At 45.3% G+C, this 15223-nt stretch overlaps 1 protein-coding gene across 1 annotated transcript; it reads left to right on the top strand.

The window, feature by feature from the left end:
- The first annotated feature begins 18 nt into the window (after positions 1 to 18).
- Positions 19 to 14489, top strand: DARS2 (aspartyl-tRNA synthetase 2, mitochondrial). The gene is made up of 17 exons (XM_030953201.1): positions 19 to 219; positions 1311 to 1410; positions 2202 to 2268; positions 2522 to 2623; positions 3735 to 3830; positions 4421 to 4544; positions 5585 to 5631; positions 6314 to 6420; positions 7176 to 7245; positions 7797 to 7976; positions 8345 to 8452; positions 9635 to 9697; positions 9870 to 10022; positions 10878 to 11096; positions 12051 to 12161; positions 12378 to 12453; positions 13587 to 14489. Exons 1-17 carry the CDS (start codon positions 150 to 152, stop codon positions 13772 to 13774), a joined length of 1881 nt encoding a protein of 626 aa, XP_030809061.1. The 5' UTR covers positions 19 to 149; the 3' UTR covers positions 13775 to 14489.
- Positions 14490 to 15223: the final 734 nt, after the last annotated feature.

The following is a 15223-nucleotide window of genomic DNA, read 5'->3' as shown; positions in this document are numbered from 1 at the left end:
CTTTGGGGCGGGCGGCGCTCAGGGAAGGAGGCGGCCGCGACGGATGTGGTTTCACTTTTTCCCCTTTTTCTCCTCCGGAGCTGACGTTTTTCACTTCGCGCAGGTCTGCGGCGCTCCTCCCCGTGTTTCAGGCTGAGGGGCGGCTGGGGATGGCGCTACCCCGGCTGCTGGTGCGAGCGCTGCACCGGGCGGCCGCTGCCGCCGCACCTGCGGCTCCAGGTGAGGAGGAGCGCTGGTCCTGTCCCCTCGAGGTTTGGGTGCCTTTTCTCCCGGGATACAGCTCAGGGTAGTTCACACAGTCGATTAATATAACGAGTTATTTTCCCTGTATCACTTTATTAAGTGTCTTGTCTAAATCTCTCTTAATTCTAAAGGCTGTCATGAAGGTCATGAAGAATTATTTATATATGTCTAGGTAAAGGTATCTTTCAGGCTTCTCTTTGCAAGCTGAGCCTCTTGCACATTGTGTAAGTGGTTGTGTTGGATCTATGATTTAGGCCGTAATTACAGGCACACGGGAGTCTGTGCAAACCTTTCTGTAACCATGGTTGAGGCCTTCTTCCAGTTGTTTTAGGCAGGAGCTATTAAATTTACACCTGCATGGTGGGTGTCCTTCGTGTGTGTTAAATTCTTGGTTTGGTTTGTTAAGCCCTGTTCTGCTGTGTCACCACCAGGAACTGCAGTGGCAGGGCAAGGGGGAATGGTTTTGAACTGAAGGAGTACAGGTTTGGGTTGGATTTTTGAAGAAATTCTTCCCTGTGTGCGTGGTGAGGTCCTGGTCCTGCTCAGAGGAGCTGTGGCTGCCACATCCCTGGAAATGTCCAAGGCCAGGCTGGTTGGGGCTCTGAACAGCCTGGGATAATGGAAGGTGTCCCTGCCCATGGCAGGGGGCTGGAATGAGATGAGCTTTAAGGTCCTTGAAGCCAAAACTATTCTATGAGTCTAGATTTAAATGTGGAATTGTCAGCACCCCTTAGGATTGATCTGTGACTTTCGCTTCTCTTGCTCCTAAAATTTGCAGGGAACAGTTTGCAGCAAGGCTATGGTTCAAGTATCCTTATGAACTGAGAAACATAAATAATCCCTGCTTAAAATACATTTAGACTAGCTTCATTTCATGTTTATGACATAAACATAGTCCAGATCTAGTTCAGACCTAGATAAAAAGTAACTTAGTCCATATCTATATAGGAAGTAACTTCTCCATATACATATAAATTTTACTGGAAGGGAAAACTCTATTTATTCTGTCTCATCTGTAAAAGCGATGAGAGATTATATATATGTATATATATTTTTATTTATTTAAGACTTCAACAGTTTTGTCACTCGGACCAACACGTGCGGAGAGCTGCGTGCTGCTCACGTGGGACAGAAGGTGACCCTGTATGGATGGGTTCAGTATCAAAGGTAGGTGCAAACCATGGTGAAAATGGAGATGATTATTTGCCACATCCACTCTATGCTGCGTTTCATCCACCATTGCTCTCCAGTGATGGTCTGCATGGGCTTTTTAGGATTTTCGGAGGTCCTGAGTGTCTCATCTTTGGGCAGCTGTGGATGGGGACCCAGGAAAAGGAGTTAGGATTATTGCAGTGTGGTCATGGTGATCTTGTTTTTAAAGACACCAGATCATGTCCCTTTGGGCAGTTTTTTGATGGATAAAGCACAATGGCAGCTGTCCCTGCTGCAGCTTGAACAAATCAAGATTTATTGTTCTGGGGCTGGCAGTGTGGATTGTTCACGTGGAACTTTTTATGGGACGAGTGTTCCCCTTCTTGACTTATGATTGGATTTTGTTGTTGTTGTTTTTATTCCACGTGAACTTTAGTTTTATTGCTCATTTAATTGTTTCTAGCTGAATGATGTTTCCCAGCAGGAAAATTCACATGTCCAGAATCCCAGCTCTGCATGCATGAAAACTCAAGTTAAAGTCCTGCCTCTCCTTGTTTATTAAAGCTCAAGTTAAAATCCTGCTTCTCCTGGTTATTTGTATGTTGTCTGAGGCTGGTCACAATGTGAAATAAATTGTTCAGGTTAGATTCAGGTGTTGGAACAGTGTCCATAATTCAGTACTTGGAAATGCTTTCGTTTGAGTTGCAGGGTACTGAAATTGTAGCCAGTTGCCATATGCTTTAAAAAGTAGAAACTACTAAATCTGTGAATAAAATGTTCTTCCTTTTGTGCTTTTCATGGATCAGACAAGGCCTGTTTCTGGTTTTGAGGGATTTCCAGGGCCTGACCCAGGTCATCATTCCTCAGGATGAGGTAAGTGCTACCAAAACATGAATCTGTGTTTTTATTTTTCCTTTGGTAGCTTGGCTTCAGCAGCCACTTTGCCAAACTGAGTGCTCTGACTCACAAGTAGATTGCAGTGTTGTGAGAGCCCTGACCTGACCCTGCAACAGAAGCATCAGTGCTGTTCCCCCTGCCTTAAGAGTGATTTTGGGTTGAGGTGCTTGGCCTCAGTGCCTTTGTCCTGTTCTCTGAGTTCCTCTGAGGCTGTGTCCTCTCCCTGCAGGCACATTCCCACGTGAAGGAGCTGCTGTCCAACGCCCCGCTGGAGTCTGTGCTGAGAGTCACTGGGACAGTGTCCCCTCGGCCCCAGGGGCAGGAGAATCCGGTGAGGATGGGGTAGGGGGGACTCCCAGAGTTTTTATTCCTTGAAGGAAACACCCCTGGATGGTGGGATTATGGTGGGCTTTGTGTCAGAGCATTGTCAGGTTCTGCTTGTGTGACAGCCCATCCTCAGATAGTGTAAGGTGAAATCAGTGCTATGTCAGATAACGGGAGAATCTCAGAGCACATTACAGGCACACACAAATTAAACTGGATCCCAGCCCTTTGCAAGGATAATGCTGGATTTTCTAGGCTTTCACAGTGTGGTGGGAATTGCTTTTGCTTGAAAATAAATATTGTCATGTCAAGTTCCACCTGTTTATAGATTCTGCTGGTCTCTCAGCAGAATAGGAATATTCTGCTGTAGGAAATTCCTCTGTATAGGAAACAGAGGTTAGATAATTTTTTAATGTTCTGCATTCCTCAGCTGTCCATTGTAATCAGCTGTAGGCTGATCTTTCAGGATTGATCTTTCAGGACTGATCCTTCTGGATTGTACATATAACTGGCAGGTCTAAAAGGAGGACTCTGTTTATAAGCATAACTCCTTTTTGCTCCATCTTGTAGATGTCCACTTAAAATTCAGGCTACAAGCAATGCCTTTATTTCTTTTATTAATTTCTTTGTTTTGGGAAGGCTGTGTGTCCTTTCCCCTCTTAAATAGTGAGAGTCCTGAAGGATCAAGTGAACTTTGCTGTGCTACGTGAGGGGAGCTGCCTGCCCTCCCTCGGGATGGAGTCAAAAGAAGACCAGTTCTGAGAACTGGTGTTTAGAACCAGAAATTCTGAGAATTTCCTCATAATTTGCCTTTTTTGACTGATATTAAGGGCTGGTGCTGCTCATGCTCACTGAAACCTACACTGTGTGGTTTTGCTGTTTATTGACCAGTATGCTACTGGGAAAGAAGCTACCATCTTTGGTGAGGTGATTTGTGTTTCTCTGAGCAGAAGGGAAACCTGGAAGAAATCTGTCCTTGGGAGAAGCTCTCTGATTTATACACTGTGTTAGAAGGCAGGGAGGGTAATTACATTGCTTCTTTTTTTCCCTTTGAGCATCTGTGAAATACCTTTGTCCAACTGTTTTGAGTTTTAATTTTTTTTGCCTTTTTGTTCTAGAAAATGCCAACAGGGGATATTGAAGTGAAGGCAGAGACTGCAGAGATCCTAAACCCCTGCAAGAAGCTGCCTTTTGAAATCAAGGATTTTATCAAGGTGTCTGTGTTTTTCTTATCAAAGTGGTGGCTTTTCACTAAATTAGGAATTTGCCCAGGGTGATGGCAAAATATCTGAGAGTGGTTCTCGCCACTTCACTTTGGAGGAATGATGGTATTTAAAACAGGGGTGCTGTTTTTTTGCTGGGAGGATTTATTTCCAATTAGAGCTAAGCAGAAATCAGGACTTGAATGATGCCAGATTCCTGGAAGCACTGATGGCAAAGGAAAGAGTGAAAGAAATAGGGCTATACTGGGTGAAATGAGGCTGTTTTATTTGACTTGTGGAATCCCAGAATAGTTTGGGTTGGAAGGAACCTTACAGATCATCCTTTTCCAAGGGTTGCTCAGAGCTTCATCCAGCCTGGCCTTGAACACTTCCAGGGATGGGGCAGCCCCAGCTTTTGTGGGCAGTTTGGGTTTTTTTCCAAGCCATTGCCATATTTGCGTTGGTCGTGCATAACAGGCGCATTGCGGCAACCGAGCACCATCCCTTTATGTGTCTTCTCCTTTTTCTCGTGGCTTTGGGATCCCTTCACTGGCCATGCAATTTGAATTTTGTCCTTAACCCTGGCCCTCTCTCCTCCCCAGAAGTCCGAGGCGCTGCGGATGCAGTATCGGTACCTGGACCTGCGCAGCTCCCGGCTGCAGTGGGCGCTGCGGCTGCGCTCCCGCGTGGTGATGAGGATGCGCGAGTACCTCTGCAACCTCCACGGTGAGGGAGCTGCTTAGAGCAGCAGACATTCCTGTCACTGTCATGGTTTCTGAAAAATCCCCTCGCCAGGATTGCTTCTCCTGGGAAAATGAGAAGCCTCAGAGAAAAAACAATATTATCTCATTTGCTTCTCCCTGTTTCGCTGCTTTGGAATGTGGCTGGAGATTGTTTACCAACAGGTGCATGTTTGATTGGTTTCATGTGAATTGTTTCTAATTAGTGACCAATCACCATCATCTGTATTGGACTCTGAGGAGTCAGTCACGCGTTTTTCATTCTCATTTTTGTTAAGCCTTCTGTCTGTATCCTTTCTATAGTATAGTTTTAGTGTAGCATTCTATAATATAATCAGCCTTCTGAGAACATGGAGTCAGATTCTCATCTCTCACCTCATCCTGGGGACCCTCACAAACTCAACACATTCCAGCTCTCCCTGCTGCTTTTTCCTCATGCTGGCAGAGATTCCTAACCAACTTGCTGCTCCAAACTGGTCACACTTAATAAGGACATGTCTGCTTGTGGTGGGGTCTTTAGTGGGATGTTGTCAGGCCTGAAGGAGCTGCCCACAAAAGTTGTGGCTGCCCCATCCCTGGATGTGTTCAAGGCCAAGTTGGATGAAGCTCTGAGCAACCTGTTTCAAATTAGCTGTTTCCAATGAGAAAAGACTCAGGTAGTTGCCCTCTTTTGGTCACCCAGTTGAGGCACGTTGAGGGATGGATTTTGTTTAGGGCTTTTGCTTCTCTTAAAATCAGGACATGCATTTTGGGAAATCAGTGCTTGGTTTAGAATAGATAGAGAATTAACATATTTTCAGCCTGTTTGGAGTCCTCTGTCATCAACAGTTCTGGCAGGACATCAGAGTAGCTCAGAGCCTTTAGATCTGTCATTACAGGAATAATTATTAGAAGTAGAAAAGTGTGTTCGTTTTGGAGAGGCTCCATGGTGTGCTACATGACCTGTTTTGCTGACTAACCCTACTCTAGCCTACTCTGTCATGTTAGTTCTCCCTCGTCTCAGCATATTCTGTGTTTGTTCCCCAGGGTTCGTGGATGTAGAAACTCCAACTCTGTTTAAAAGAACCCCAGGGGTATGTATGTGATGCTTTTGGCCTCCTACAGCTGCACAGTCAGGGCTGAATAATTTCCAGTTGCCACTCAGCATTCGTTGCTTTTCCCTTGCTAAATAACAGCTTATGAAAGTTCTGATATCATCCACAAATTCTTTTAAAAGTAGAGGGAGAGAAAGGGGAGAGGTGATAACTCATGTCTTAATTTTGAACCTTCAAACAAAATAAGCTTCTGCCCTGTAGAGCACATGTTGAATGCAAGTCTACCCTGGGATTATAAACCCAAAAAACTTGAAAGCACTGTCTTGTCAGCATTTATCTCTTAACCACTAGGCTATTGTAGAGGTCATACTCAAGTAAATTTAATTTCTGATCTTATATTCATTTCTTTCATTTCAAAAATAGTCAGAGAGAAGAGAGCTGTAGCTGAGGAATTGTTGATGCAGCTACCTTGGAGTTCTTGCATTTAAACCCCAGTCTTGGATGGTCTATTATGCATTAGTGTCTCAGAGAAGAAGGTAGAGAATTCTCCTTTCAGATATTTTGGACCAAGTTGGTTAACAAATATGAAGTGTAATGGACAAACAGCCATTTCCTCACATGTGGGATTTCATAATGGGAGAAATAGGTCCTTTCCCCTTGTTCTGTCAGGAATTGGGGCCACTTACTTGCTGAACTCTGTAATTTTTCTTTCTGATGCCAGGGAGCCAAAGAATTCCTTGTGCCCTCGAGGGAAGCAGGCAAGTTCTACTCTCTGCCACAGAGTCCTCAGCAGTTCAAGCAGCTCCTCATGGTTGGAGGCCTGGACAGGTAAGAGTTTCTTGGCCTCCTGTTCTCTGCATGTCCTGTCTAGGGTTTGATTGCTTTATCTGTGAAGTTTAGAAACTTCCCCAAAAAAACCTCACTGCTAAGGATTTGTGTCTTGAAGAGGGATCCTTAAGTATTTAAGATTTTACAGTCAGAGAAATGTAATCTTCTGGAAAGCTGAAATCTTTACTCCTGTGTTAAATACAAGCCTGATCTGAAGCAAAGCCTTCCTGAAGGGCAGAAAATTTAATGTGTGATGAAAGCTGCTCCAGGAGTAACCTACAGAATTAATTGAGGCTGGGCAGTTGAGCATGACTGAGACAAGGAAAAGCATGTCAGCATGCCCAAGTGCAAAGCTTTTAATTGGGCTTACTTCTCCAAATCAAATGGATGAACAGGGAGACAGACAATTGTTCACATGGTGAACTGCAGGCCAGGTTTGTCTGAGAGCTTTACATGGCTGTTAGGAGAGTCTTGGAGTGGAGTGGGAGTGGGAATAAAGAGTTGAGTGTGCTGCCCTTGGGGGACAGCTCACCTGGCAGCCTCCATGTGCCTCTGGAACATATGGCTGGAGATGGATACTGCTCATTATGATTCCATTCTCTTGAAGGGATGGGAACAAAGATCATCTGCTGTGAGAACAGAGCCCTCTCTCTCTGGTGTACTTCTTTTTTCCTTCTCTTTGTATGATCAGTTCTATAGCCACGGTTGAGTTGAGGATACTTTAAATCATGATCTAAGTCACAGTGTCACTGCAGGTACTTCCAGGTCGCTCGCTGCTACCGGGACGAGGGGTCACGGCCTGACAGGCAGCCAGAATTCACCCAGGTAATACCCAGCCTCTGCTGCCTTGCCCCTGCCCCTCAACCCAAGTGGCTCAGAGCTGTTTTCCCTTCTGGAGGCTTAGTCTGTGCTAGTCTGGTGCTGCTTTGGTGTGTGTTTCACAGCCACAGCCTTGGAAAGTGGTGTGGGATGAGTGCATGGTTCCTGTCCTTGGCTGGCTGCAGTGCCCCAGGTGCAGATGTGGGAATTGCATTGCAGCAGTGATTTTACTTTGATGATACAATCTCCTCCTGTCCTGCTAGGTCAGACATCCCATTCCTCAGCCTTGAAATCCCAGGCTGAGTTAGCCTGGTTCACTCAAGGCTGCTTCTGTGTCCTTGTCATCGTTACCTCATTCACTCTCTGAGGAGGTTGTTGGCTGAGTCATCAGCCTGGAGGGTGATCCTAAGCACATTCCTGGCCTAATGCAGTCATGCTGTGATGTCATTTTGTGTATTGTTTCTTGTTCTGCTGGCTTTGTACTCACAAGTAAGTAGCACTGTGAAAGCACAACCTGTAGCTAATGTGGAATTCCCTGCCTTGTTCTCTGTTTTAAGATAGATATAGAGATGTCGTTTGTAGATCAAGCTGGGATCCAGAGGCTCATAGAGGGCCTCCTGCAACATTCCTGGCCTGAGGAAAGAGGCTCCATTATGACTCCTTTCCCTTCCATGACATACGAGGAGGCACTGGCTGAGTATGGGACTGATAAACCAGACACTCGCTTTGGGATGAAGGTGAGGGTTTGCCCATTGGAAACTTGCAGCTTTTCCTTTCAGTCAGTGTTTTAATAACCTTTGGATCATGGATACATGGTTGGCTGGAGTTTTGAGTGCTGTAATTAACCCAAGGTTCCTGTCCCATTGTTGCTGCTTTGTGCAGTCTGCTGAAGAAGAGAGGATTTAATCAGCTGTCTGGGAAAAATAATGTTCTAATAAAACTTTATTTTAAAAGTGATGTAGTGCTAGGGAGCAATGCATCTTGGCTATTGTAAGAGCAAAAGCTTCTAAAGGGGAATAGTGTGGAAGGTGTTAAGACAGCTGCAGGAATTTTTGCTTTGTATTCCTACCAGCAGTGTTTTTTCCTGTGTTCTCTCCTTTGTCAGATTGTGGATATTAGTGAGGTTTTACGAGGATCAAACATTCACTTTGTGCAGAATGCCCTCAGTTACCCACATGGCTCCATCAGAGCTATTTGTATCCCTCAGGGAGTGGTAAGTGATGCTCCTTACATCCTGTTTATGGCTTATGTGGAATAAATAAAATGCTAATTTGAATTCCTTTGTTGGTATGGAAATGTTCCTTGCTATTTCTGGTGTTCATAAGGGAGCTTGGGATTGGTTGTACTGCATGTTAGGTGGGGCTGAGTGGTGTTAGGATGGTAAGGCAGCAGGAAGAGTATTTTATCCTTAGGAAGAGGAGGAAAACAACAGAGCTGCAAGATCCCGTGAGGATAGGGAACCCTCTTGGGTTTCACCTTGCTTTCCATCACCTTTTTGATGTGCATCTCAATAATAAATTGTGCCTTGTGACAGGAGATTTGTCCTGGTTTAGGGGCTGGGCATGGCACAGCTCTGGGATAGGCAGAGAAGGGTCAGGTGGTTCCATGTCCTTCACCTGTTTGCTTTAGCTGCATTTTTGGGTACAATTTGTGTCTTGTCATGGACCAAAATCAAGGTTTATAATAGATGTGGAAGACTTGTGACACAGCCTTGCATTTTGGCAAGGAAAGAGATTTAATTCTGGCTGTAGGCATCTTTGTAGCTTGGGCAGTATGGAAAAAACAAATCCTCTAAATACTGAGTAATATCTGGGGAGGAGAACTTCTTGGCCATGGTTTCCCTTAGGATTCCTTTCATTTTAGCACAAAGTGCAAGTTAGTGGCTTCCCATGAGAGGGCACAGAGGTGTTTGTTAGAGCAATACAAAAGTGGCATTAGATGAGATCCACCCTAAACACTGGAGTAGATGAAAAAAAAATCAAGATCTTGATGCAGGTCCTCATTTACTGCATGGCTTTGCATGCAGGAGTCAGCCCAGTTGTTTTTTCTCTGTTCTCCCTCCAGTTTGAGCTCTGCATTTCCCATCCACAGTGTGGCAGTGTAACCTTGTTCCTGCAGGCTGGAGGCAGTGATCTGACCCTGCTGACCAGATACATTTATCTGTGAGAGGGGGGAAGAAAAGTAAATCTAGGGGGGTTTCTTCCTGAAAGGAGCCCTCAGACCAAACACCCAGCCCAGTGCTAAGGACCCTCTCCTGTTCCACAGCCTTCATAAGAACTTGAACTAGAAACAAAAGAATTGAGAAGTTTGGAACCAGCTTAATCAGTAGATTTGATACCTAGTCAGTTTTTTCCCAAGCTGATCTTTGCTGTGTCTTCTCTTGCTCTTTCCCCAGAGGTATCTGACAAATAAAGACTTGGGGTCATTGAAGGAGTCTGCAAAATCCCAGTTTAACCAGGTGAGACAGAAACTCTCCTGAGGCTTTGGGAAGGGTGAGTGACAAAGTGTGATAAAGGCAGAGGGAGGTAGGAGAGCAGTTTTTAATAGCTGAGAGTCAGAGCCTGAGCCTGTAATGCTTCAAGTCAAGAGAGGGCAGCACTGCACTGAACATACCCTTAACCTTTCTCCAGGAAATCATGGAAATTATCTGCAGACCTGATGGAAGCTTGAAATCTCTGCTTACCAAGTTCCTCAGTGAGAAGGAGCAGTCAGAGCTCATCCAAGCGCTAAACATGCAGGAGGGTGATGTGGTGCTGCTGGCAGCTGGAGAACACAAGCAAGTGGTAGGAGGCATTTCTTGGGTGGCTCTGTGAGTTGAACGTTGCTGATGATGGTTTTGATGTTATCTGACCTCAGTCTGATTCTTCTTATTATTAAAATAGGTCATCATCTAATTTTCTGTTTCTCTGGAACGGCAGCTATAGCAACAGCAGATAAAGCATGAAATGTGCCTATTACTTTTATGGCCCCCAGTCAAATTCTGGGCAGGACTTGTAACTGAAATGAAGCCTGAAATATAAAAACCCCTGCAACAAATCAGTGCCTTCTTTTTTTTTAACTTCATTTTTGAAGCATCAAACAGATTGGAAAATGAGGTCAACTAGGTAATTGTGTCTCCCACAAGTGCATGACTTATTAGCAGCAATGGTGAGAGATTCTGTTTCTACCCTTCTCTCTATTCTTGCCAGCAGATGTTGCTGGCAAGAATAGAGAGAAATAAAGCAATAAAACAAAGCATTGTTTTATTATAAGGTGTCACACTGCTTGGTAGCCAACATTTTGTTGCATTCTCTTCTGTGCCTTCATTTCTGCAAAGTGTGGATCTTACATGTGGTCCCCCAGTTAATCCACATGTGTGGAGCTGGAGGTTAGTCTAAGAAAGCTCTGAAGATGAAATAGCTGCAAAAACACGAACTTCAAGCTCCTTACTTGGTGTCTGTCAAACCCCGATGCTGCTGCTGCCTCAGCAGGAAGGTGATACATTTCAGGATACAAGGCTAAAGTGTTCAAGGGAGCAATGCATTCCAGCTGATGCTGTCTGTGGTACTTTCTTCATGGAACACTCTGCCTGGTGGGTGTTTGAGTGAGTTCCCTGATGGTGGAATCACCCTGGCTCACCTCTCCCTTCTCTGTTGCAGTGCTCTGCCTTAGGAGCCTTGCGGTTGTTGAGTGCCAACCTCCTGGAGGCAGCTGGGCTGGCACTCCGTGATCCCACAGCCTTTCACTTCCTCTGGGTGGTGGATTTCCCCCTCTTCCTCCCCAAGGCTGAGAATCCCACTGAGCTGGAATCTGCTCATCACCCCTTCACTGCCCCTCATCCTTCAGATGTCAGCCTCCTGTATTCTGATCCCACAAAGGTAACCAACTTCATGCCTGCCATGCTTGCTCTTTTACATGGAAAACCAGGCAAGCAGCAGCTGGGTTTAGTGTAAAAAGAGATGTTTCATGGGACTGACTGCACAAGGAAGATGTAGATATGTTGGAATGAGTCCAGAGGAGACTGCTAAGATGATCAAAGGGTTGGAGCACTTCTGCTATGAGGAAAGGCTGAAGGAGCTGAGGTTGTACATCCTGGAGAAGGAGGTTGTTCATCCTGAGGTTGTTCATCCTGGAGAAGGCTCAGGAGCAACATTAGAGTCCTTTCCAGTGCCTAAAGAGGCTACAAGAGAGCTGGAGAGGGATATTTGCAGGGGCAAGCAGTGATAGGACAAGGGGAAATGGTTTTAAACTGAAAGAGTGTAGACTTAGATTGGCATTAGGATAAAAATCTTCCCTGTGAGGCACTGGCACAGATTGCCAAGAGCAGCTGTGGCTGTCCCATCCCTGGCAGTGTTGAAGGCCAGGCTGGACAGGGCTTGGGGCAATCTTGGATAGTGGAAGGTGTCCCTGCCCATGGCAGAGGGTTGGAACTAGAGGATCTTCAAGGTCCCTCCCAACCCAAACCCTTGTGTGATTCTATGATCTTGTATGTCTTTGGAAGAGATGGCTTCCTGGTCCTGCAAATATCAAGTATTCACGTGTGCCCCAGCAAAAGGAGCTGACAGGAAACAGAAATCTTACATTCTGACCTATCTTATTTGCTTCAGCTTTGATAAACTGTTCAAAAGGATTTGTTCTCCTCCCACATCAGTCAGAGGCACCCCATGCCTCCAGCAGGACTGATACCTAAATTGCAATATACCCTTGAGAGAGCAGTTTTACAGAGTTCCAGGGCTTCATTCCCAGTGTCTTTGGCATCTCTGTGCAGGTTGTTTTTAGGTGCAGCTGTGGCCCAGCCTCACCAAGATGCCTGTCCCTGTCTCTCTCTGCAGGTCCGTAGCCAGCACTACGACCTTGTGCTGAATGGCAATGAGGTTGGAGGTGGCTCCATCAGAATTCACAGTGCAGAACAGCAGCGTTTTGTGCTGGAGAAAGTGCTGAAGGTAACACCTACAGATGCCTCTAATGATCTCTTGGAGATTTAAAAGCACTGATTAATTGAAATATTAATTGCATAGTCTGAAAGAAACACTCATCTTCTCAGATAAAGATGTAACTCCTAGCCCTGAGCAATGGATGATTTCATTGTACCTTCATCTTGTGTTGCTAATAGGAGGAGCATTGCTTGTCCAGTGACACCTCTTAATGTAATTTTGCAGGAAGACTCTGAGGTGCTTTCCCATCTGATTGAGGCTTTGGAATTTGGAGCTCCACCTCATGGAGGAATTGCTTTGGGTAAGTGATCTGTAGCTCTACAGATACAGGTCTTTAGTGGGTTTTTTCAGTTTGGTTTGTTTGGGGTTTTTTTGTTTGTTTGGTTGTTTTTTGTTTTTGTTTGTTTTTATTTTTTGTTTGGTTGGTTTATTGGTTTTTTTTGTTTTGTTTTGTTTTGTTTTTTCATACTAGATCCAGGGAACAAGGCTCATGGTTGTTAGGAAAAGCCTTGGTGCTTCCATCTCTGCAGCAGCTTTGTGGAAAGAAACAGAGGTCTGGTCACCAAGAGCAGAAAGTTGGGGTGTTCCTCCCCAGAGTCACAGTGGGGTTTAGGTCTGAAGCAAGGACATTGGTGGCTCTAAGGATGGTCCTTAGCTGCTGATCTGCAAACCCTGTATTCAGTGAGGTTGGGGCAGCTTTGTTCCCATTCCTGTGCAGCCAGAGCAGGATCCCTGTGCTGCCTGCCTGGGGACATGGGACAGCAATGGCACTTTGTGTTTCACACCCTTCCCCTCTGCTGCCATCTCACTTCCCTTCTCTCCTCACCTGTTTTGCTCATTAATTCAGAAAATGTCAGGGTTTGGTTTTTTCCCTAGAACAATGCAAGTTCATGGTTTAAAGAAAGAGGGGAAAAAACCCAAACAACCAACAACATCCTCCCTACACTCACCAAAATAAAAAAGCCTACAAAGAATGAAGGTATTTTTTTAACCTGTGGTCTTGCAGTTTGACTTTCCTCCATCCAGTCACCCAGAGCCTTTTGTTCCTCTTGAATTCTTCTTGGTAGTTGTAATCCTTCCAAACTGGTTGATGCAGAGCCCTGAGCTGTAAAGCAGAGCCCTGCCAGTGTTCTGCCATTCAGCTGCCCGAAGTTTCGTTATGCTGTCTTTGCTGTCTGTGTCCTGCAGCCCTTAGTGTGTTACAGAGCTTCCTGCAATATTGAAAAGCTTTATTTTGGTAGACATTTCTGCTCTCGAGGCAAATCTCTTTCTCTGCTACCAGCTGAGATTAATTTTTTTCCTCCATTACTTGCTTCACTCTTTTTCTTCAAGCTCAGTGATATTACCTCCTCAATCTTTCTGATTTTTCTGACTCAGGGGAGGTAATACAGAGCCATAACTCAAGTGTTTGACCAATTTGTTTTCTGCTTGTAGGACTTGACAGGCTGATCTCTCTCATTGTTGATGCTCCAAGTATCCGGGACGTCATTGCCTTTCCAAAATCCTTCAGGGGACGAGACCTGATGGGCAATGCTCCAGACTATGTCACTCCAGAAGAACTAGAGCCATATCACATTCAGGTTTCCTGGCCTCTTGAAGAAAAAGAGGCAAAGAAAAACTGACTTCACGCCAGTGGTGTGAGCTGATCTGATCAACCAGAGGTGGTTACAGCTTCTAAAGGCCAGGATTCAGTTCAGGAAATACCAGCTGCTGTGGCAGGGTGGGGGACAGTCCAACTCCACTGTGCTGTGGCAGTTTCCAGATGGAGTAGAAGAAGATAAGGGATCTTCCTGATAGGAATTAATCTTTGGGAGGTAATGGGAAGGACATGCAAAAAAGCAATAGCAAAGAATATAATTTTAACATAGGATATTGAGACTGTTTGCTTTAGGGTGTCATATTGGAGGGAAGATGGGTTCTGGCTTTTCCCAATTTTTACATGTCCCTTGTAAAGTATTCCTCCTACAATCTGGAGGAGATAGTCAGCTTCCCTAGCAGGAATGAAATCATGATCCTCATTAAATCACATCAGCTGAGCACTGTGACAATAAAACTGCTGGACCAGGAGCTCTGAACACTGCACAGCCAAGCTCAGCCAGCAACTTGTCTCCTGATGGAGGATACCAGATCATGCAGAACTTGGCCATGGGGAATTGACACACAGCTGTGTTTTCCCTTCAAAGGAGGAGGAGAGAAACTTGGATGATGTTTGCAACAGTTGTCCTTTGTAACACTCAAAGAGGTGTTGATCTGTCTTTGGGGCCTGTGGTCCTGGTGCTTTCAGCACAGTTATTCAGGAGTTTGTATGTTTATAAATAAAATTTACCTGGCAGTGTGGTTTTGCCTGAGTGCAGCTTTGGGTTTTCTCTGCAACAGCAAGCTGTCAGTTTGGCTTTGTGACCCCTGGCCCCTCCAGGAATTGACAAGAAATCTATGCGAGCGCAGCATGAGCTCCTGTGAGCTCTGCCTTTGCTGCAAACCTGCTGCTGCAGTGGTGCTGAGGCAGCAGCAAGCTCCTCCCAGGGAGCTGATCATCCCTGTCCCACACCAGTGACTGTTCTGAGGAGAGGTGGAGGTGAAGAAACTGAGGAAAAGCGTTCCCTTGATGAAGATGGTGCAAAGGAAGAAAAGAGGGAGCTCCTGTGTCCCAGCTGGGAGGGACAGCAGGAGGCACATGCCAGAGGTGATGCTGGAGGACAGAATGAAGACTGCACTTCTTGTCTGAACTGCTACTGAGCTCCAGCCTCTCCTGCAGATTGTCAGATCCTGGTCTGCTCCAAGGGTTGGCCACTCTTTCAGCCTCCACATCATGGGGTAACACTGCATGGTGGTGTTCACAGTTGTTATTTAAATTCTGAACTGTCCTGCTGATAAGAATCAGTAATGCAGGCAGCTCCTCTCCTTAAAGGTGGTTTTTGAGGTTTTTTGAATACCACCCATAGAAAGTGACACTAGAGCTGACTTGCTGCTGCTTTGCAGATTATAAAATGATGGAGTTGCGTGTGTAAAAGAAAAATACTTTCTTTGTTTCTGGCAGGATTGTTATTTCAGTCTCAGAGCTGGTTAAATAT

This window comes from Camarhynchus parvulus, chromosome 8, assembly GCF_901933205.1.
Source record: "Camarhynchus parvulus chromosome 8, STF_HiC, whole genome shotgun sequence".
Classification (NCBI taxonomy): domain Eukaryota; kingdom Metazoa; phylum Chordata; class Aves; order Passeriformes; family Thraupidae; genus Camarhynchus; species Camarhynchus parvulus.
Note: the sequence above shows the minus strand (reverse complement) of the source record. Positions and strands in the feature narration are given on the sequence as shown.

Bases quoted from the DNA above. Each gene is read 5' to 3' on its own strand.
- DARS2 (XM_030953201.1), top strand. From the start codon at position 150: ATGGCGCTACCCCGGCTGCTGGTGCGAGCGCTGCACCGGGCGGCCGCT. The intron at 7,977-8,344 runs GTGAGGGTTTGC...CTCCTTTGTCAG, and splicing joins ACACTCGCTTTGGGATGAAG to ATTGTGGATATTAGTGAGGT. The intron at 8,453-9,634 runs GTAAGTGATGCT...CTCTTTCCCCAG, and splicing joins TTTGTATCCCTCAGGGAGTG to AGGTATCTGACAAATAAAGA.